Source organism: Dendrobates tinctorius, unplaced genomic scaffold (genome assembly GCF_039654945.1).
Source record: "Dendrobates tinctorius isolate UK_male_01 unplaced genomic scaffold, ASM3965494v1 ptg000083l, whole genome shotgun sequence".
Taxonomy (NCBI): domain Eukaryota; kingdom Metazoa; phylum Chordata; class Amphibia; order Anura; family Dendrobatidae; genus Dendrobates; species Dendrobates tinctorius.
This window is the reverse complement of record NW_027361751.1, coordinates 760292-784180: the sequence shown is the minus strand read 5'-3', so window position 1 is coordinate 784180 and position 23889 is coordinate 760292. Positions and strand designations below refer to the sequence as shown.

The following is a 23889-nucleotide window of genomic DNA, read 5'->3' as shown; positions in this document are numbered from 1 at the left end:
CCGATGTGTGTCCATACAGTAGTTTTCTCCCACATATGGGGTGTCAGCGTACTCAGGACAAATTGGACAACAACTTTTGGGGTTCAATTTCTCCTGTTACCCTTGGGAAAATAAAAAAAATTGGGGACTAATTGATCATGTTTGTGGAAAAAATACAAATTTTTTATTTTCACGCCCAGGCGTTATAAACTTCTGTGAAGCACTAGGGGGTTCAAAGTGCTCACCACACATCTAGATAAGTTCCTTGGGGGGTCTAGTTTACAAAATGGTGTCATTTGTGGGGGGTTTCCACTGTTTAGGTACATTAGGGGCTCTCCAAAGGCAACATGACACCCGCAGACCATTCCATCAAAGTCTGCATTCCAAAACGTCACTACTTCCCTTCCGAGCCCCGACGTGTGCCCATACAATAGTAATCTCCCACATATGGGGTATGAGCATACTCAGGACAAATTGGACAACAACTTTTGGGGTCCAATTTCTCCTGGTACCCTTGGGAAAATAAAAAAATGGTGACTAAAAGATCATGTTTGTGGAAAAAATACGAATTTTTTATTTTGACGCCCGGGCGTTATAAACTTCTGTGAAGCACTGGGGGGTTCAAAGTGCTCACCACACATCTAGATAAGTTCCTTGGGGGGTCTAGTTTACAAAATGGTGTCATTTGTGGGGGGTTCCACTGTTTAGGTACATCAGGAGTTTTCCAAACGCGACATGGTGTCCGATCTCAATTCTAGCCAAAAACATCAAATGGCGCTGCTTCCCTTCCGAGCTCTGCCATGCGCCCAAATAGTGGTTTACCCCAACATGTGGGGTATCAGCGCACTCAGAACAAATTGCACAATAACTTTTAGGGTCCTGTTACCCTTGGAAAAATAAGAATTGAGGGTGAAAAGATTATTTTTGTGGAAAAAATATGATTTTTTAATTGTATGGCTTTATGTTATAAACTTCTGTGAAGCCCATGGGGGTTCAAAGTTCTCACCACACATCTAGATAAGTTCCTTAGGGGGTCTAGTTTCCAAAATGGTGTCACTTGTGGGGGGTTTCCACTGTTTTGGTACATCAGGGGTTTTCCAATCGCGACATGGTGTCCGATCTCAATTCCAGCAAAAAACGTCAAATGGCGCTGCTTCCCTTCCGAGTTCTGCCATGCGCCCAAATAGTGGTTTACCCCCACATGTAGGGTATCAGCGTATTCAGGACAAATTGCACAATAACTTTTAGGGTCCTGTTACCCTTGGAAAAATAAGAATTGAGGGTGAAAAGATCATTTTTGTGGAAAAAATATGATTTTTTAATTGTACGGCTGTATGTTATAAACTTCTGTGAAGCCCTTGGGGGTTCAAAGTTCTCACCACACATCTAGATAAGTTCCTTAGGGGGCCTAGTTTCCAAAATGGTGTCATATGTGGGGTGTTTCCACTGTTTTGGTACATCAGGGGTTTTCCAATCGCGACATAATGTCCGATCTCAATTCCAGCCAAAAACGTCAAATGGCGCTGCTTCCCTTCCGAGCTCTGCCATGCGCCCAAATAGTGGTTTACCCCCACATGTGGGGTATCAGAGTACTAAGGACAAATTGCACAATAACTTTTAGGGTCATGTTACCCTTGGGAAAATAAAAATTGGGGTTAAAAGATCATTTTTGTGGAAAAAATATGATTTTTTAATTGTACCGCTGTACGTTATAAACTTCTGTAAAGCCCTTGTGGGTTCAAAGTTCTCACCACATATCTAGATAAGTTCCTTGGGGGTCTAGTTTCCAAAATGGGGTCACTTGTAGGGGGTTTCCACTGTTTTGGTACATCAGGGACTCTCCAAATGTGACATGGCGTCCAATCTGAATTCCAGTCAATTTTGCATTGAAAAAGTCAAACGGCGCTCCTTCCATTCTGAGCTCTGCCATGCGCCGAAACAGTCGTTCCCCCCCACATATCAGGTATCAGCGTACTCAGGACAAATTGCACAATAACATTTGCAGTCCAATTTCTCCTGTTACCCTTGGTAAAATAAAAAAAATTGAACCTGAAGTATTTTTTTTATGAAAAAAAGTTAGATTTTTTTTTTTTTTAAATATTCAAAAAAATTCCTGTGACGCACTTAAAGGGTTAATAAACTTCTTGAATGTGGTTTTGAGCACCTTAAGGGGTGCAGTTTTTAGAATGGTGTCACTTTTGGGTATTTTCTATCATATAGACCCCTCAAAGTGGCTTCAAATGTGATGTGGTCCTAAAAATAAAATGGTGTTGTAAAAATGAGAAATCGCTGGTCAACTTTTAACCCTTATAACTTCCTAACAAAAAAAAATTTTGGTTCCAAAATTGTGCTGATGTAAAGTAAACATGTGGGAAATGTTAGTTATCAAGTTTATTGTGTGCTGTATCTCTATGATTTAAGGGCATAAAAATTCAAAGTTGGAAAATTGCGAAATTTTCAAAATTTTCGCCAAATTTCCATTTTTCTCACAAATAAACACAAGTTATTTGAATGAAATTTTACCACTATCATGAAGTACAATATGTCACGAGAAAACAATGTCAGAATCACTGGGATCCATGGAAGCGTTCCAGAGTTATGACCTCATAAAGGTACAGTGGTCAGAATTGTAAAAATTGGCCCGGTCATGAACGTGCAAACCACCATTGGGGGTGAAGGGGTTAAAGAGATGGACCTGGACATGACTATAAACTAATCCCCTAATATAAGACGTATGCTTGAAGGGTTTAAAGCAAGTGAAGTAAGTGGTCAACTGGTCATAATTATTAACATTTGACATATTAAGAGAATATAAAAGTTAATATGTTAAAAAGTAATATGGGTCCTGGTCCTTCAAGAAATCAGGCGCCTTGTGTGAATTTCCTAAATATGGCTCTGAGCTTGGTAACCAAGCTTGTGCTACTAAATGTGCTGTGCAAACTTTTACTGCAGGGACATTATGTAAAATGTTATTCTGTACTGTGAGTGGTGGGTACACAGGCTTGTTGAGGGCGATGATTATGTGTTGGCGACACAGCATTGTGCCACACAGGCATCGTTCTTGGAGGAACCATATTACATGTGCTTAGTACATGCACCTTTGTTGAAATGATGGTTCATGTGCTGAGTATGATTGAGAGAGCTGTGGTCACTTGGCTTCAAGTCTTTAAAGTCTGTTGCGAGTATATAAAGAAGCATCTGTTGTGCCTCATGGTCCGCAGGAGTGCGTGTGGCATAATGCAGCTTAGCTAGATATGGCACATAGAAGAAGTAGAGCAGAGTGGATTTGGAGGTTGTAGTTGGGCCTGGACTAGAGAATCATAGAGCGTGTGATGGCAGACCACAGCCCACATCCTGACACCTGTTGTGGACTGCTGAGAAACTGGGCCTGCTTTGAGGAGCACCCCTAAAGAGGAGTGGTCCTGAAAATAAGTGGTTACAGGCGATTAAAAATAGGATGGCAACAGAGAGAAGTGCCTTCACCAAAAGTGTGGGTGAGAACAAACAAATTTGTTTTAGTTATTTGCAGCTTCTGGGTCAAACAAGTCTTCTTGCTCTCCTACTGTCTGTGGCGGATTTATTGTGTCCTCAGACAGTGAAAGGAACTGATCGTCAACACTAAGTGGTGCTGAGGCTTCAGACAGTGAAAGCAACTGTGGCTTATGTCAACAAGCTGTGCCGAGGCCTAAGACTGTAGAGGTAACTTAGGCCAGAACTGTGAGACTTGTGGTGATCTGATATAGCAAAGAAGACCTGCAGATATGCCCTTCTAGACCTGCCATATCCACGTTTATTAATGTGCCATCCTCATTTGGGGACCTGTGTTTGCAGTCAAGGGCCTCCCAGAAAAACAAATCTACTTACACATGCTATGTATAGTGCAATGAAAAAGTATTCATACCCCATAAACTTTTCCACATTTTTCACATTACACTCACCGACAAATATATTTTATTGGGATTTTATGTGTTATACCAACACAAAGATGTAAGTATTTGTGAAGGTAATGATACATGGCTTTCTAAATGTTTTAAAAATATAATTCTTAATATTGTGATGAGTATTTGAATTCAGCCCCCGTGACTCAATACTTTGTAAGACCACCTTTCACTGCAATTACTTCTGCAAGTCTTTTGGGGTAGGTCTATACCAGCTGTGCACATCTAGAGGCTGACATTTTTGCCCACTCCTCTTTGCAAACTAGCTGTAGCTCTGTGAGATTGGATGGGGAGCATCTGAGAACAGCAAATTTCAAGTCTTGCCACAGATTCTCAATGGACTAGTTATGGACTATGACTGGGTCATTCACACACATGAATATCCTGTGATATAAACCATCCATTGATTGTAGGTCTGACAGAATGTTTAGGGTCGTTGTTCTGCTGGAAGATTAACCTACATTCCAGTCTAAAGTCTTTTACAGTCTAACAGATTTTATTCCAGGATTTCCCTGTATTTAGTTCAATCCATCTTCCCATCCGCTCTGGCCAGCTTCCCTGTTCCTGCTGAAGGGCATCCCCACAGCGTAATGCTGCCACTACCATGTTTGACAGTGGGGATTTTTTTTCAGGGTGATGTGCAGTGTTAAGTTTTCCACCACACAGAGTTTTGCATTTAGCCCCAAAAATTCTAGTTTGGTCTCACATCTTTCCTTTATGATTACATTTTTCTTACCTAACTCCAGCAGGCTGCTGTCAGTCAATAACTGACACTGGATGGTGAGATTCACAAGGTTGGGCATACGATGGAGTGCCTCCATGAAGTACGCCATAGTTTCTCTAACACCATGACCACCCGGGAATGTAAATTCTTCCAGCTGCTCCAGATAAGCTAAACCTTTAGCTGCATAAAAATGAACACAATAGAAAAAGTGAAATGAAAGTATCATTTGGGCATCACTGGTCAAAATTACTGTTATTGTGCACAGTTAAGTAAGCTGATGATGAAACGATCTCTAAAAGGCCTAAAGTTAAAGATAACACATGTCACGGGGCACTAAGGGGAAAACAGGTGATGTGGAACAGGGGCCCCTGAACTGCCATTCAGGCTAAGGGGTTGCTCTGTCTTTCCTTAACTTGGGGGTACACTTAAAGGTAGTGAGGCCCAAGTCCCCAACCTGTCCCTGTCTCCTGTTTAGCCCTGAGCTAAACCCCCAACCCCGTCCCCTGGAGGTGAGACTGGGAAAAAGTGTACTACACAAAAAAACCCAAAGGAAAGATACAACAGACAGGGTAAAAATAAAATAAAACTTAGCTTGCTCTGCTGCAATGCTCCTGGACAGCAGAGATAGCCACTTGACAATAGCAAACAACTGAAGCACCACAGAACTCAGCTCCTGAACTCCAGCTTGGTTGGTCTCCCAAGAGCAAGTGTATAACCAACAGTGATCTCCAGCACCTGCACTCCTTCTATAGGAAGGAGGGGGAGAAGTCACCACCTGCATAAATAATTAATCACATGCAGTTTCCATGCAGTAACCCCGGTGGCCACCGGGGGCAAAAACTCATATTAACCCCGATGACCGAAAAGGAAACAAGGTTCAGATATGAGGAGATCCAGATCTGACAGATCCAAAAAATGGATCATGACAACACATTTCCTTTGCATTTTATGTGAAAAAAAACAAACAATTATATTATAAAGTCCGTGTTGCCCAGCGACAGGCCCAAAACATCACTTGCAACACCTGGCCTTTCTGTCGATGATAGTGAACAAGCCATAACCCTAACAGGCTAATTAAGGTCTGAAACCGTGATCAAAGTTATCGGAGCACACAAATCTCCAAAGATGCCCAAACTTTTGCATATTCTCATTTTCTTTTTTCTTAAATGTAAAAAAAAAATTACAATTTTTTTTTTTGCCTAAAATACAAAGGAAATGTGTAATCTTTAATTTTAGGCCTTTTAGAGATCATTTCATATTTGACTTGCTTAACTGTTCACAATAGCAGTAGTTTAACGGGCTGATAAAAGGTTGGCAATGGTAAACTCAACTAAAAGGGGATTCTGGGAGGAAAATATAGATAGAGTCTATACTTAACCTGCAACAAATGTACAATCTATGGAAAATCAACCATAAAGCACACACTAATAAGGAGAATAAAGGTGATGCAGCATTTCCTGGAGCATCATGGACGTTTCTCTGCTTATCCAGGTTCAACAGCTCATCTTTAGATACATCTGTGTTTTACAAACCAAATGTGAATGCCCCACTAATTTACATGCATTGCAGAGGGTAAAGATAATTACCCTATAAACGGGAATTAGTATGTTCTGCATTATGCTTACATTTCTTTTTTCACTATATGTGAATGGGAATTTCAGAACTCTTTCCACGTGTAACTGGTGCAGATTTTCAATGCAGAAAAATGGTGAGCATAAAACGACCTCAGTAATCTCTGAAATCATATATTGTAATCCTTTAGCGTTATACATTTAATAAAAACAACATACCAAATTCTTTTGTTGATTCAGCGTTTACACAATATTGAAATTCTATTTCCAAAATCTTGAGATTTGTGAATGAGGGGAGGGCAGCAGCTTGATACAAAGAAAAAACATGATAAGTTACATTACCATATAATACAGGCAATTTTAAGAATTTCATAAGTTTTAAAACTTTTATTAGCAAGTACATTAACTGTAAGTAAAAATTCAACATTTATGGTGTTGACGCTTATTTTTCAAGATTTCTGCACTTCGCCCTGACAGCTAGTTATCAACTTCTGGGCCAAATCCTGACTGATGGCAACACATTCATGTCTTATCAGTACTTTGAACATCAATATAAGAAAATGCAAGCCAATAAAGTCAATATATACTTTAACCCTTTTCCAACATTGGGCATAATAGTATGCCAACGTCGGAATCCCCCTGTTTTGGTGCTGGCACCGGTGCTGAGCCCCCGTGAGCGCAGCTGATCGCATTAGACGTACTATTCCATCCTTGGGACTTAGGTCCCAGGTCACATGGACGGAATAGTACGTCTAATGTAGGAAAGGGGTTAAAACACCTCTCAGCACTATGTGTGCTGGAGCCAGCTTCTCCAGGCCCTACATCACCATGGCTTGACACCACGGAGCCACATACCTCCTGTCCAGCTGTCACCTTACATAATGAACCTTTGCCCAAAGGAGGGGGGCTTGGCACCTTCTGCCAACATACAATAGACTCTTGACAGGGCATCTGCATTCCCATGTTGTGTCCCAGTCCTATGTTCCACCAGAAAACTAAAATCCTACAGAGCTAGGAACCACCTGGTTACTCAGGCATGGTTTCCCTTCTTTTCTGGCATCTACCTCAGTAGGGCATGGTCTGACACTACCCTGACACTACCTAGCAGGCAATACCTCAGAGTGTTCAATGCCTACTTGATGGCCAAACATTCTCTTTCCACTTTAGAGTAGTTCTTCTCACACGTAGGTGCACAGGTTCCAACTGAGGTACATCACATGGTGCTCCTCTCTGTTAATCTCCTGGGACAAGATTGTTCCCAGCTCAACATCCGATGCGTTCATCTGGATATCTTTGGAGCATGTTATGAATGGGTCACCGAGGATAGCAGGCCCAGGCTAAGCCACAGAAACCAGAGAGGTTGGTAACTAAGCGGATTGCAGATCCCTGATCCTGTCCACACAACTAGCAGTAGCCGTGGAGCGTACCTACGATGATCCTAGACGCCTCGGCACAGCTGGAGAGCTAACTAAGCCTAAAGCAAGAAAGGGGAAATCTAAACTGCCCCGGAGCAGACCCTAAAGGAATAGATAGCCCCAAACATATATTGTCGGTGAGACAAGATGAAAACACAAATGCAGGCAGAAAAATAGACTGAGCAAACGATGGGGCCCACACTGACTAGACAGGACAGGACAAGAAAGACACTGTCTGCAATCATGCAAAAAACCCTGCAAAAAGTCCAACACGTCTGATGCACAAAAAACACTGAAGTCGCACGACTTCGCCCCCACTATATCAGTACTCTGGTATATTCTGAAAGCAAAGCAAAAAGAGACCAATATAACAGGGGACAAAACAGACTGGCACAAGCAGTAACGTATGGGCGGTGATTCAGCACAGCCCCAGCCGGAGCTAGCTGACCCGTACAAAGCACAGATAGACAAAACCAGATCAAATGCAAACAGAATAGCAAATGAACCACTTAGCTGAACCATGCAGGGAGAGAGCAGGAGACACCAGTCCTCAGAAGGCACAGGAAGAAAATCACCAGCAGGGATAGAGGGAATCAGCTGTCTTAAATCCCAATCAGAAGCCCCAGATCTCCAATCGTCTTCCTCATTATCAGGTGGCAAGCCTCTGTCAATCAGATCAGCTCCACTTCCTCCAGTAACCACCAGAGGGAGCTCAGAAAGAGAAATCCCAATCCCTCTGTTAATCTGACCAGCTCCACTACCTTCAGTAATCACCAGAGGGAAGCCAGAGAGAGAATTCACAACAGGAGCAGTTGGGCACCACCAACACTGGCTGTTTACAGAGGGTCAGTTTCAGATCATGGAAGGCCACTTCAGCTTCCAGGGACCAGTTAACCATAGCCAACTTCTTCCCTTTCAGAAGATCCGTCAGCGGGACTGCTATCGGGGAAAAGTTTGGGACAAATCTTTGGTAGTAGCCTACGATGCCTAGAAATGCCCTTACTTGCTTCTTCAAAAAGAAATGTGGCCAGCTCTGGACCACCTTCACCTTATTTATTTGTCGGTTTATTTCCCCTATACCTACCACCTAGCCCAGATACTTGGCTTCCTCTATCTCCATAGCATATTTCTTTGGGTTAGTGGTAAAGCCTGCCTTCCTTAGGGTGTCATGTATTGCTTGAACTTTGCTAGTATGAGTTACCGAGCCCTAGCTGAAAATGAAGATGTAATTTAGGTAGGCTGCGCATACTTTTTATGGGGTGCTAAGATCTGGTCCATGGCTCTCTGGCAAGTGGCCAGAGGTCCCTGAAGCCCAAATCCTATTGTACTGATAACATCCCTCTGACATCGAGAAGGCCATCTTTTCCTTGACCTGATTGGACAGGGGAATTTACCAGTATAATTTTGTGAGGTCCAGAGTGGTGCTGCACTGAACTGGTCCTAGCCCCTCAATCAGCTCATCTACCCTAGGCATTGGGTAGGTGTCAAACTTTGAGTTCTCTTTGAGCTTCCTGTAGTCATTACAGAACCGCCACTCCCTATCTGGTTTTAGCACCAACACTATGGGACTGGACCAGCCACTCTTGGATTCTTCAATGATTCCTAGATTCAGCATCTGCTTCACTTCTTTCAAGATCACCTCTTGGAGGGCTGCTTTAATCCGATACGGTTTCAGGTTGATGCAAACACGAGGCTCTGTGAGTACTTCAAGCTATATGACATGAGTGAGACCTGGCAACTAGAAACCTGAAAACCAGTCTATTTTGATGCAACAGTTCCCAACATTGCTGCTTCTGTGAGAGGGACAAGATGTCCACCATCATAATAGATTCCCAACTGACTTTGGACTTTACCACCAAACAAGGCGCTTCCAAGGGATCTGTGTCCTTCAACGGTTTATTCAGGTTAAAATGGTAAACCTGGTAAGGCTTCTTCCTTGAATGATGGACTTAATTTTTGACTTCACCAATTTTATCTACCACCTCATAGGGGCCCTGCCACTTAGTCAAGAACTTGCTGTCCACCGTGGGCACCAGCACAAGTACTCAATCCCCTGGGTTGAACTGTCTCACCCTGTCTGACCTATTATACACCCTGGACTGTGCTTTCTGTGTCTTAAGGAGGTACTCCTTCACAAGGAGAATCGGGTTAGCACATCTCCACCGCTTATTTCAACATAGCCTTCAAGGTTTTGTTGAACCTCTCCACCATTCCGTCCATCTGAGAATGGTACACTGAGGTTTTTGAGTTGTGAAATCTGCAGTGTCTTGCACAATTCCTTCATAGCCTTTGACATGAAGGGGGTCCCTTGATCTGTTAGCATCTCCTTTGGCAGACCTGTTCGAAAGAAAATATCGAGCAGTTCCCGAGAGATAAACTTTGTGGAGAAATTTCTATAGGGTATCGCCTCTGGGTACCGTATATCACAACTCTGTTGTCAGACTCCTTCCTAGTCCCTAACTCTAGGGGCACGCGAGCTGTCCCTGCTCCCTGGATTACTTCTGATGGTGAAGACACTGAGGCCACGTACCTTTCTGAACTCCTGAATCAGCTCTATCTCTGTCTCCCTCCCCCACCCAGGGAAAAGGGAAGTAATAGTGTATGTATATACACAATCTAGACTAACAAGGAAGGATATACAGAGATAAATGAAATACCAAACATACAAATATGCACTCACAGATAACATAGTGGAACACAGGGAGAAAAGGAAGATAAATCAAATAGAAGATGAGGATTTGCACACAACCGAAACACCAAGCAACAGTCACAGATGAACACTCCAAACACCTCTACCAACAACTGACTCCTCCACTCCACACCAGGCTGTACAAGACTAACACTGGCAATCCAGATTGCCAGAGGTGAGTATGTATAGAAGCAAGAATTGGTTAATACTGAACAGCTGAGATTGTGAAAGCAGTAACGCTTCAGAGACTAAGTTGAGCAGTTAAACCCCTGCACTGTTAACAGAAACCTGCACAGTTTAATATGAAAGAGAAGTGCTTCTAATCAGTGACAGCAATATCAGAAAGAAGAAATATGAGAAGCTGGATAAATACCTGGGCCACAGAGGAGAACTGGAGAAGATATGGAAGGTGAAGGCAACAGTGATTCCAGTGGTGATAGGAGCACTTGGAGCAGTGACCCCTAAGTTGGGAAAATGGCTACAACAGATCCCAGGAGCAACATCTGAACTCTCTGTCCAGAAAAGCGCAATGCTGGGAACAACTAAGATCCTGCGCAGAACCCTCAACTCCCAGGCCTCTGAGTACCTGAGAATGAGAACGGACAAAAAAAGACCACCCCCATTGGGGGTGAGAAGGAAGGTTTTTTTTTGTCATGTGAAATGTTCAAAATCTACTGTAATTTTAGTGCATATTGTGAATGTTTAGGTTTAGCCCACATTGGGACGGAGAAGTGCTGCCAGTGAAAAGTTAGTCAGTTAGTCAGATAGGGTAGTACAGTAATCAAGGTCTAGTTCAAGTGCAGTGGGCTGCTAGCGTCAGCAAGTATCCATTGTTCATGGCGGACAATCCTGCAACATCTGGAGCTCGAAGCTCGGTACAGGTACTATGGAGAGTGCATAGGATGATGGACATAGAACCACGTTAAAGGAAGGTCCAGGATCCCGGGTGGACTGTTGGACTGGACAGGAAATTCCAGGGGCTGAGAGAGCCAGTGAACGCGAGGCTAGTCAAGGAGGAATGGATAGCGATGCTGAGGGTGAGCTGTGTTAAGGAAACAAGGAACTGGAAGTGTAGTGCCCAACACTGCGTGTTGCAATCTGATGATCTTGAACTGTCCAGTAAACTTTTATGTGTTGAAAAAAAGCAAGTGACCTTTGATCTATGTGCAGCACCTCCCGAAGATGGAGACCTGGAGAAGGTGAAGGCCTGAAACCTACACAGGTACGGACTGGAGCTGAAATTCAGCCCTGGCATTTAAAATCGCACAGGCCCATGCTGTCCCCAACGCCAAGCACCAGATGGGAATATATTACTAATATTACCCTGGATGGAGGAAAGCAACATTTACTACAAGACCAATATTTCTAATGATACCCATGACCTGCTGGGGTAAGTGACGGAGTCAGTGATTTTGTGCTCCGTCACAACTCTTAACAGTATGGGTGTCTTGAGAACACAGATTCTGCTAACAATGTAGCAGGCAAGGTGGCCCACGACCAGAATGACCTTTCTGGCATTTGCCAGAATTGCCGGATGGCCAGTCCAGCCCTGGGCCTACAAGTGAATGTAATCCACCCCACACGATAGCACATTGGAACTGGGACACAATTTTCCTGTAAAGTGCCGAGGCGTTATGCAGCAGCAGCTTGGCCACAGCTACCACCAGTGGTCACTTTACAAATGGACCTCATAACCAATAAAAAAAAAGAAAAAAAAAAAAAAAGAGCGTAGCAGCATTACATACATATCATACACTTTTTTTAAACTTTCTCTGAAAACAAGAATGTGGAACTTGTTTCCCTTTGCCTACAAAAAAAAAAATTGAAAAACGAAATCATACCCAGATGGAGAATTTCCTTGTCATAAAGTCCTAGTTCCGGAAAACGAAGTTCTTTCATCTTTCCATTCTTACATAATGAACCGATAATTTTCTCCAATCCGGGGCAGTATGGACACCTCATTGTAAAGGTGGTCAGATTACCGAAATGTTCAATAAAGTTGGCTGCAATGTAAAAATGCAAAGAAAGATTATTATTAATAATAATAATAATAATAATAATAATAATATTACACAGTAGAGCGGTTGAAGAACTGACTGTATCTGATCATGAAACTCAATGTATGCTTCAGCAATTTTACATTTCTGCACTTTCATTTTTCCTCCTCTTCTTCAGCGAACAGTAACATTTTTGTTCTGTTGCCATATGAAGTGATTTTTGGTTTATAGCGCCATTCCAAGACCCATTAGTTTTTTATTTTCCCATCAGTGGAGTTTTACTAGGGCTTACTTTTTGCATAGCAAGCTGTAGCATTTATTGGTATCATTTTGGGTGCATATGACTTTTGATCACTTCTCTTTTTTGGGATTAGAGTGGCCAAGAAACCCATAATTCTGGCATTCTTTTTTTCCTTATGACATTAACTGTATGGGTTAAATACTTTTATAGTTTGAAAGATTGGAATGGCGATCTTAAAAATACTTTTTTTTTCATTATTTTGTTTAGATAGATTAGAAATGCTAAAAGATGATTTATATTTTTATATTTATTGAATTACCTATTTTTTAAAACTTTTTTTTCAATTGTATATCTCTCATCTAGAGGACCTGTGATTGTTTTATTGCTTGTACTGCATTAATATTTCAGTTTATTTTCAGTTTACTAATCAAGGAGCATCTAGACGGTGGGCCCCTGGTTACCATTTCAGCCAACCAGCACCAAGGGGAGGTCTATGGGAGAGAAATGGCATTCTTAAGACTTAATCACCTAAAGCTGGGGTCCCCAACCTGTAGCTCAAGAGCCACGTGTGGCTTGTGGGGCCATGATGCGTGGCTCGCGGCTGTCTGCCAGCTTGGTGCTATTGCATTGTGTAGAAAACATCTATAAAGAGTAGATCTTTAGATGGTGACTTTTGTGTGTAGCCCTGCACTGGAGGGCAGATCTGAATTGGGTTAAGATTGAAAATCCTGAGGATTGGCATACTGCCTTGGTGTGATTTCAGGGGAAAAGCTTTGGCTGCCATTATATCAATAATGGGGGCTCTGTTTAGTCCTACTGTGAGTGGGGGCGGGAGCTGAATGTGACTTGTGACCCTCTTTCAGAGTTAAATGTGGCTCGCGGCCCTCTTTCATATCTCAATGGGGCTCTCAAGGTCAGAAAGGTTGGAGACCTCTGAACTGAAGGCCCCTTTACATTTAGCGATGCAGCAGCAATCTCGACCACGATACAACCCGGTCAGGATCGCTGGTGCATCGCTAAATGATCGCAAGTGAGCTGCCACACAGGCAGATCTCACAGCGATGCAGCAGTGATACAGGGGACGATACTTGCCTGTCAGACGCGGCGATCCTGACGCCCTCCTGCCCGCGTCCACACGTCGCTCGTCGGCGCCAGCAGGAAGCGCCTGATGAGAAATGGAGCTGCACGATCTCGCACGATCAGCGACAGACAGCGGGGGAGCTGGTTGGAGGTAAGTATCACACGTAGCGATATCGCTGCTGCGTCACAAAATTGGTGGCGCTTTAGCGATATTGCTAGCGATATCGCTATGTGTAAAACCCCCTTAAAGGGACTATATTTTTAACTATGAGCCTAAGAACTAACAGGCTGGTAGTTACTAAGTACTGTACTGTTTTAGATTTTACCCTTGAATATCTGACTGCAGTGCTTTTGTACAGAAAACCTTCACAAACAATTAAAAGAGCACAAAACATAGTTTTTTTCTTCCCCAAGAGGCTATGCAGAAAGTATTGGTAGCTTGTCATAAAGCATATTGTTAGGTTTGTATTATATAAGTATCAGGGTATGTGCACACGCTGCGGATTCTGCTGCGGATCCGCAGCGGATTTGGCCCTGCAGATCCGTAGCAGATCCACAAGCAATGTACAGTACCATGTTAGTCAATGGGATTTCAAAACCGCAGTGCACATGCTGCGGAATTTTCCGCTCGGATTTGCTGCGATTTTAAATCCGCAGCATATCAATTCTTTCTGTGGATTCCGCAGCGGTTTGATACCTGTTCCATTGCCCAGGTGTCAATCCGCAGGGGAAAACCGCTGGCTAATCCACAGGAAAACCGCAGGTCACTTTACCTGCGGTTTTACCTGCAAATCCGCGCGGAAAAATCTGCAGGTGAATCCGCACTGTGTGCACTCACCCTTAACAGGTTTTTTGAGACAAAGTCAAGAGTGGATGTAATTGGAAAGGGGAATTTATTGTAAGGTCTTCTCCTTCCTCCTGGATCCATGTTTGGCTTTGGCTCAAAAACTGCATTTTGAGTGAATTCACCCTGTGCTGGAAAATTGCTCATTTGCACTAGTGCATTCTCAAACATTGTGCTGTGTGGTTTCCATTAAAACACCACTCCAATGTTATTTTTATTTCAGTGCTGGAGTGGAGCCACTAAAGTAAGGTTTCCGACCCTAGTATTTTACGTATCGTCTTCAGCTCGTCCCAAAGCTGTTCTGCTCCTGTGGTGCCAACTTGTGGTCACACCTTACCGGAAGACAAAGGTAACGTTCATAAGTAGAGTTGAGCGACTTTGGTCGTATCGGGTTTCGTGAAACCCGACTGAAACAAAATTTGTTTCAGATGAAACTGGTCCGACTAGGGCAAAAAAAGTCGGAGTTTCGTCCGAAACCTGACCCCAATGCAAGTCAATGGGAAATAAAAGTTGGCATTGAGCGGATGACATTCATCCACTCAATACCGACTTTTATTCCCCATTGACTTGCATTTGGGTCGGGTTTCGGACGAAACTCCGACTTTTTTTGCCCTAGTCGGACCAGTTTCATCTGAAACAAATTTTGTTTCAGTCGGGTTTCACTAAACCTGATCCGACCAAAGTCGCTCAACTCTAGTCATAAGCTTTCAGTGTAAGTCTATGAGAACCTCGTTCTGGCTCTCATAGACTTACACCGAGTAGTGACTTCTGGCTCAACCAGCAAACACTGGCAGTCACAACCTGCAGAAGATGACCAGAGTGGCACCAATAAAAAGATGAAGGTGGCGGCGGGTAAAAAGATACTAGATACTGGGAACTTAAATTAGTGTCACCACTCTAGAGGTAAAATAAAAAGCGCTGGAACGGTGCTTTAAATTTCTCACAAATTTCAATGTCAATAGTGGGTGCATTTTTTGGGCTTTTTAGTTGCATATTCTTAGTTATGCACTTGACATTTTTCATTCTGCATTTTGAAACCAAACAGAAACACACAAATGCATCAAAGAACACCACAAAAAAAAACAACTAAATAAAAACACATACATCACAAACATGCATCAGAAGTGTATCTCGGGAATTTCTCAGTTGCATGCCTCTACCAGAAGACACTTAATATAACAGTCCAGGGGCTAGCTATATTCATACATTAATGCTCTGTGCAATCGTTATCGGCTATTTTTTTTTCTTCAATTTCAACATAATTTGGGCACATGGGAAAACAGTTCTGCAAACGCGTTGTTGTTTCTGTATATTCATAAACCGTATTATAGTAAAATGCCGGGTTCCACACAATCCTATGAGTGGATTCCTGGACCTGCTCTTAAACGTACAGTCAGACCCCTATATGACATATAAAACAGAGGAGTTTAAGGTCTGCATTTGAGGACTTTATTATCTGCTAGACCAACCAGCAGCATGGATGAAGAGTTTAGGGTATTTGCATTTTAGATGTAAGTTTGCTGAATCCTCGGTTTTTAGTTGCTTGTGTCTGTCACATGGTTTTTTCACAAAAGTAAAACACAACGTGCATAAATATTAGAAATGTATAAACTCACCTAATCTGTTGGCCTGTCCTTCAATGCAAATATTCTCGAGCACAATTTTTTCAATATTGTGTAGGCTTTTAAATTCATCTGATAAAACATTAACGATTTCCCATTTCTTTTCACCTACAGGACAGATCACCACCAGTTCTTTCAATTCTTTGAAAGAATGTATGTTGGAAAGTACAAATTCTGTAAAAAAAATTAATAATGCTATTTAATAGTATAAGTAACATGAGCGGCATCAAATGCACATTGGAGATATCTTGTAGCAAACAAATATAAAGCGACATTACCCCTACGGCAGACATGAGGAGAATATAGTCCCCCATACCAACAATGTTCTCACTATTTTCTGTACAGCAGTCATAATTCAGCATAAAGGAATACAATAACTAGAAAGCAGGTTCTGAATTTGTGGTCATTTCTCTACCAGCTAAGACCGATGGGTGTACAGTGAGCTGGTAATGACACTTTTTGTAATCGTTAGGTTTTTTTCACACTATATTCAAGGCCTATGTCAGGAATTCCTTCTGTCTTATAACATTTTAGGCCTCTTTCACACTTCAGTTTTTGCATCAGTCAAAATCCGCCAAAAGGACGGATGGCGGCTCCGTTTTAGTACTGATGACAACGGATGCCACCTGTCCGTTATTTTGACGGATCCGACAAATGTCAAATTTTAAAGGAATCGCAGGAGAGAGAGAGATTGTTTTTTTTGTGCGGCACCCAGAAAGAATTTCGGGATAAATGAGTGTCTGGAGGATCCGCCAGAGAAAAAAACGTTGCAAGCTCCGTTTTGAAATCTTTGAGGATGGAGACGGACAGCAACTTTTGGTGGATCCTCAAAAAAAACGGATGCAACGGACGGCAATCCGTCACAATCCGCCATTAATGGAAGTCAATGGGGAAATAAAACGGATCCTCCAATTGAGGATCCGTTTTATTCAAAACCTGGTGGATTGTGACTGATTGTAAAAAACTGAAGTGTGAAAGAGGCCTTAGCCTGGTTTATAATACTTACAGTTAGCATTAGACTGGGTCGCCAAGAGCTCACCAGTAACAATGAGTATGGGGACCCACAGTTCAGCTACATGCAAATATTGCATTACTCCCATTCACAAATTTACCCCTGCTTCCATATAATAACACACTGGGTAGTTTGCTAAATAAATGATTATATGCTGGCTTTGTCTGTACATAGTAAATCCAGTGCATTGTGCAAACTACTGCTTATATAGAAAGGTGAGGGCCAACTCCTGCAGAGGGGCCTATCGGGGGATTTACCCTTCTCCCTGTCGGCCAGTCCGACCCTGCTCACACTAGAATGTAACTATCGTTTTCTGGGATCTGACTATAGACAGTCTATTGTAAGCACAGGACATCAATATATAAGATTTATGGGGCTTCAACTTTTGGCACCCTCTTCAATTAACTATTTAAAAGGGCTAGTGCACTTAAGCAAGTGCTGCAGCCTCTTCAATGTTTCACTGAACACAGTTCAGTGCAAATAATTTACTTAATATACAGGGTGGGCCATTTATATGGATACCCTCAAATAAAATGGGAACGGTTGGTGATAGCAACTTCCTGATTGTGGCACATTAGTATATGGGAGGGGGGAATCTTTTCAAGATGGGTGGTGACCATGGCGGGTCCAACTTTATTTTTTTCAATGGGAAGAGAGTCATGCGATATCCATCTTATTGAGAATTTCACAAAAAAACAATGGTGTGCTTGGTTTTTTTTAAACCAACTTTTTATTGATTTTCTTACATAAAATATACAAATTATAGAATAGAAAGGATAAGTATTGGCATACAAAAATATATCAAACGTCGTAATAGTTATCAAGGAATCTCAATAAATTCACAAAATCCTTCCAATTTGCCTCTTTCACCTCCTCCTCCTCATATAGTCTTCCTTCCTGTTTTCCTCCTCCCATCCTTCAACAGTTTCTTATGTCTTAAATCCAAACTTACTTAACAACCCTATCCCTTCTCCCCTCCCTCCTTCCCTCCCACTGCCCTTGCGACTCGGCCTCAGAACCTCCCCCTATAATTTCAGCTTACCTAGGGATCCTAACAGATCTTCCTTCATATACCATTCAGTAGATACAAATGTTAACATTATTTGCCTTATTTCTTCTTCTGAGCATATACCACTTATGAACTTTCTCCATTTACTGAGAAAAATTGCTGTCGATTTTTCCTTGCTCCTCTCCACCACCACTTTCTCCAGCATGAGCGTTTTTTTCAGCTGGCTTATCACCTCTTCTCTCGAGGGAATTTCTCTCACCAACCATTTCTGGAGAATTGCCCTTTTACTTATCATGACTATATCGTGGAAGAGAGATGGTACTGTACCCCCTACTTTATCCCCGCCATCCTGATGATGATAATGGAATAGCCAAGCCATTGGTTCCAGCTCCATGTTTCTATTCAAAATTATTCGATTCAACCCCTGAACTTGCTTCTAAAATCCCTCAATTTTTCCGCACTGTCAAATCCCATGGTATAAGTCCGTTCTTTCCGTATCACATTTCGGACATTTCACCAGTTTGCCTTGTTGTCTAATATTCAAAAAATTGAAACCATATATGGCCCTATGTACAAGTCTGTATTGAGTGTCTCTCCAGATTTCGTTTACCATCTTCTTCCTCATCTCCATCCACCCTTTCAAGATTTTTTCTTCCCCTTCTTGATCTCCCAACTGCTTTGCCCATCCCTCTAAAATTTTCCCTGGTATGTTGGGAACTAATGCTTTATTCTTTCAGAAGTTATTTAGAAGTTTATGACCACTTATAAAAGGTTTTCAAAGTGCTGCCCATTGTGTTGGATTGTCAATGCAACCCTCTTCTCCCACTCTTGACACACTGATAGCAACACCAAAGGAGAAATGTTAGCACAGGCTTCCAGTATCCGTTGTTTCAGATGCTGCACATCTCGTATCTTCACAGTATAGACAATTGCCTTCAGATGATCCCAAAGATAAAAGTCTAAGGGGTTCAGATTGGGAGACCTTGGTGGCCATTCAACTGGCCCACGACCACCAATCCACTTTCCAGGAAACTGTTCATGTAGGAATGCTCCAACCTGACACCCATAATTGATGGTATGGTGTGGTATATGAGGTACAATGATAGTGGGGCCATTCTTCATCAATGGAAACCTCAATGCCACTGGATATCTGAAATTGCAACATGATGATGTGTTGCCCTCTTTATGCACTGAAGATGGCACGTTCCCTGAGTTCTTCCAGCAAGATGGTGCACCACCACATTATGGGTGTCAGGTCCGAGCATTCCTACAAGGAATCTGACCTACTTAGACTAGCATTTCTTCTGCGGTGTTGCTATCAGTGTGTCAAGAGTTGGAGAAGAGGGTTGCATTGACAATCCAACACAATGCGCAGCACTTTAAACACATTTTATAAGTGGTCATAAACTTGTAAATAACTCATGAAAAAATAAAGTTACGTTAAACCAAGCACACCATTATTTTTCTTGTGAAATTCTCAATAAGTTTGATGTGTCACAAGACCCTCTTACCATTGGAAAAAATAAAGTTGGATCCAAAATGGCCAACTTCAAAATGGCCGCCATGGTCACCACCCATCTTGAAAAGTTTTCCCCCTCCCATATACTAATGTTCCACAAACAGGAAGTTGATATCACCACCCATTCCCATTTTATTTAGGTGTATCCATATAAATGGCCCACCCTGTAGACTGTGAAGTAATGCAGCATTATCACATTCACTGTATCGGGACTATGCTGAAATACCCAGCAATACTGAGCAGATGGCTGCAATTTGATGGACCTATTCCCCATGCCTTTGAGTTAAATTAAAAGGTCAGCGTATTACAAGCTGGTAGACTCTTTGGCGCCAAGTACAGTATGACATGAGGGTTTGTGGGGGACCAATCTGAAGAAATAAAACTTAATACATTTAACCTTCAAGCTTTTCTTATCTGCAATATTCACCTGGTGGTGGAACTGAAATGATTTTCAGACTTTGCAATGAGGTCAGATATACAATTAATTCTTGGTCTTCTATGGTCAGCTTTGTAAATGAGGTCTTGAGGCTTGTAATGGAACCTTTGTATTGATCTATGCAGGGCCACATACTTTCAAGAAATCCTGGGCAATTGTTCAAGTCCAGATCAATTTGAATGGAAAGACTACAGAAAAACATAATATTAACTAGGATATTGTCGCTTTCAACAGGACAACCATCCACTTTGATGGTCAGCAACAAGATTCTGTGAATTTCAGGACTGAAGCCCAGTGTTGAAAGGTCATTAATCTTTATATCCAAATACTCCAAGGCTGGCATATGTGCCTTTTGTTGCAAACTGGATGTAAGCTCAAATGCATTGGCGTAGTCTGCATCAACTGTTGGCACAGACCAAAGAGATTTGAAGCTCTCGGTATTCAAAAAGTTCATGTTAAAACCCATATTAGCAGGAGGAACGACTATTTCCATTCTCTTCAATAACCATAATCCTTCCGGATATCTATGAAAAAATCGAAGAAGTCCTATATTTGGCCATGACAAAATCAAAGATATGGTTTTTCCTTTGAGAGAGCTCAATATGATGGGTGCGCAGTAAGAGAGATGGTTACTCTCTTCAGCTAATGCAATTGCCTTAGTCAGTATAACATCACTTGTAGATTCATTGTTAAATCCCATGCTAGGCATCAGGCTCTTAAAATTTTCCATGACTTTCGATAAACTCAAAAAACTTTCCATGATTTCGAGTTCAGGATGCTGTTGCAGGTGAACATTTTTCTTGTCTCTCTGACAATGAAATGCATCACTGCTCTCCAGCAAACTGAACATGTGGGAGATGACAATGGTTGTACTTTCAGGAGAATGCATGCATGTATACTTCAAGAAATAGAAGGAAGGTCCAATGACTTTCGAGATGGTATCAATGCTTCGTAGAAACGTCAGGCCTTTTTCATTCTCTCTTGCATCTCCAGACTGCAAAAGTTCATTCATTCGTTTTCCAGCCAAAAATTCTTGAAATGATGGGTGAAAAAATCTGAAAATGGGATGGAGTCTCTGAGATGTGAACATGCTCAGTATTTTATATTTAAGAGCATCATCGATGTTCACTGCAGATTCCCGTAAGTCCTCATTTGTGAATTCAAAGCGTGACTTAAAGAGGTTATTAATTGCAAGTTCCTCACATGAAAGGACGACAGCATTGATGGTTTTAGTTTCAGTAGAATGCCTCAAAAAGATATGCATCAGATATGACTTCCATACCAATGTGTCTACTGATATTTTTTCATTTGGGTCTTGTATCCATAAGACACATAGGTAAACAGCAAAAAGTGGAGACCTCAAAACCAGTTGCAATGTGTTTGTAGATATCAATTTCATTGTAATTCCTTCCACAATCGATAAATTGTGTGAAAAAAGATTTTTAAAGATATAAATGGAGCTACTGTTGGGAAATTCTTGGATGCTGAGTGTAGCCCTTGCGTATTGGCGAAAATTCCGACCTTTATCAGTGTTCACTGCGACTGCCAGGCTCAACCTATTCCAGTGGTTCATCTTTATGAGTGCCTCTATGGATTCTGGAAGGGAGTCCATCACACCATAATCATCCAAGAGGAACATAACCTGGTTTTTAAACTGCTTTATAATTTCCTGCAGACTTTCTTCTGTCAGTGATGTTGAAGATCCAATCAACTGTTGACAGATGGCATCTCTCAGACTTTGCTGTCTCCCAACAGAAGAAAGGGAAATATAAAACACAAGACTAAATCTACTGAGTATAGGACAGGATCCTGAGGCCCACAGAAGAGCAATCTTTCTAAGAAGAGCGGTTTTACCACTGCCGGCTTCCCCTTCTATCATGGTGATGTCATTCATATCTGCTAGAATATCTGGTAATGTCATGACACCCAATGCCTTGTTTGTGATGCTCTTAGATACAATAGAAACATCAGCAAATAGTGAGCTCAAATCAATAGAAACATGAGAAGAACTTGGGAATGGTTGTAATTTTCTGAATTTTGGATCATTATACAATTCTATTAGAGATTTTCTTAACTCCATGACTTCAACAGGGCAGAATTCATTGTGGATGTCTGAATCTGCCAATAAAAAAATGTATAATTATTGTAAAGAAAGCAGAACGCTGGGGCCTTCAAACACGGTAGATTTTAAACAATAGACCCATTATAAAAAGAAAGTGTATCATAATGGCTTATCCACTACTTAGATATTGATTGCTCCGTGCACTGTTCACTGGGGTTCTGGATGTTGGACCTTCACCGATCTTAAGGATATACCATCAATATCTAAGTAGTGAACAACCCCTTTAAAATTGCCATGTTAAATGTTGTTCAGTGGTCCTCATGACTGATATTATTTCAGATATAAGTATTGAAAGAATTTTATATGACACGTTTAACCAGTTAACAACAGAATGCGGTAAATTTACAGCGGTTGGTCCTAGGCTTTAAGCCAGTATTATTGTAAATTTATGGCACAGGCTTAAAGCTCCTGCAGTCTATCAGGAGGAGGTCTATTTCCCCAGTCGTTAGAAGACAGAAGCAGTTTATTACCGCTTTTGTCTTTGATTTTGCCAGCTACATGTAATAAGCGCAATGCAGCATACAAAAGCATTGAAACTGCCGAGATTTATCCAGGGCCTGGCAGTAACATGATCACTGGTTCTCTGCCAGCATAGCATAATTACCGGGTACTATCAGGCTCAAATCAGCTCTGATTCACCTGTGAAGGAGGCTGTATTCCCCTTTAACTGGGGCTCCCATTGTTATATAATATTATATATATATATATATACATATATACATATATACACACATACATACAGTGGGGCAAAAAAGTATTTAGTCAGTCAGCAATAGTGCAAGTTCCACCACTTAAAAAGATGAGAGGCGTCTGTAATTTACATCATAGGTAGACCTCAACTATGGGAGACAAACTGAGAAAAAAAAATCCAGAAAATCACATTGTCTGTTTTTTTTCCATTTTATTTGCATATTATGGTGGAAAATAAGTATTTGGTCAGAAACAAGCAATCAAGATTTCTGGCTCTCACAGACCTGTAACTTCTTCTTTAAGAGTCTCCTCTTTCCTCCACTCATTACCTGTAGTAATGGCACCTGTCTAAACTTGTTATCAGTATAAAAAGACACCTGTGCACACCCTCAAACAGTCTGACTCCAAACTCCACTATGGTGAAGACCAAAGAGCTGTCAAAGGACACCAGAAACAAAATTGTAGCACCAGGCTGGGAAGACTGAATCTGCAATAGCCAACCAGCTTGGAGTGAAGAAATCAACTGTGGGAGCAATAATTAGAAAATGGAAGACATACAAGACCACTGATAACCTCCCTCGATCTGGTGCTCCACGCAAAATCCCACCCCGTGGGGTCAGAATGATCACAAGAACCGTGAGCAAAAATCCCAGAACCACGCGGGGGGACCTAGTGAATGAACTGCAGAGAGCTGGGACCCATGTAACAAGGCCTACCATAAGTAACACACTACGCCACCATGGACTCAGATCCTGCAGTGCCAGACGTGTCCCACTGCTTAAGCCTGTACATGTCCGGGCCCGTCTGAAGTTTGCTAGAGAGCATTTGGATGATCCAGAGGAGTTTTGGGAGAATGTCCTATGGTCTGATGAAACCAAACTGGAACTGTTTGATAGAAACACAACTTGTCGTGTTTGGAGGAAAAAGAATACTGAGTTGCATCCATCAAACACCATACCTACTGTAAAGCATGGTGGTGGAAACATCATGCTTTGGGGCTG

At 41.9% G+C, this 23889-nt stretch overlaps 1 protein-coding gene across 1 annotated transcript in view; it reads right to left on the bottom strand.

The window, feature by feature from the left end:
• NAIP (NLR family apoptosis inhibitory protein) overlaps nt 1-23889 on the bottom strand; it is a 100300-nt gene that overhangs the window by 2800 nt on the left and 73611 nt on the right. The window contains exons 11-15 of the mRNA XM_073584038.1: nt 20068-22194; nt 16095-16274; nt 12158-12319; nt 6432-6518; nt 4654-4821 (exon numbers count right to left, since the gene is read on the bottom strand). Of these exons, the coding sequence (XP_073440139.1) occupies nt 4654-4821; nt 6432-6518; nt 12158-12319; nt 16095-16274; nt 20068-22194 (2724 nt within the window). The remainder of the gene's footprint in view (nt 1-4653; nt 4822-6431; nt 6519-12157; nt 12320-16094; nt 16275-20067; nt 22195-23889) is intronic.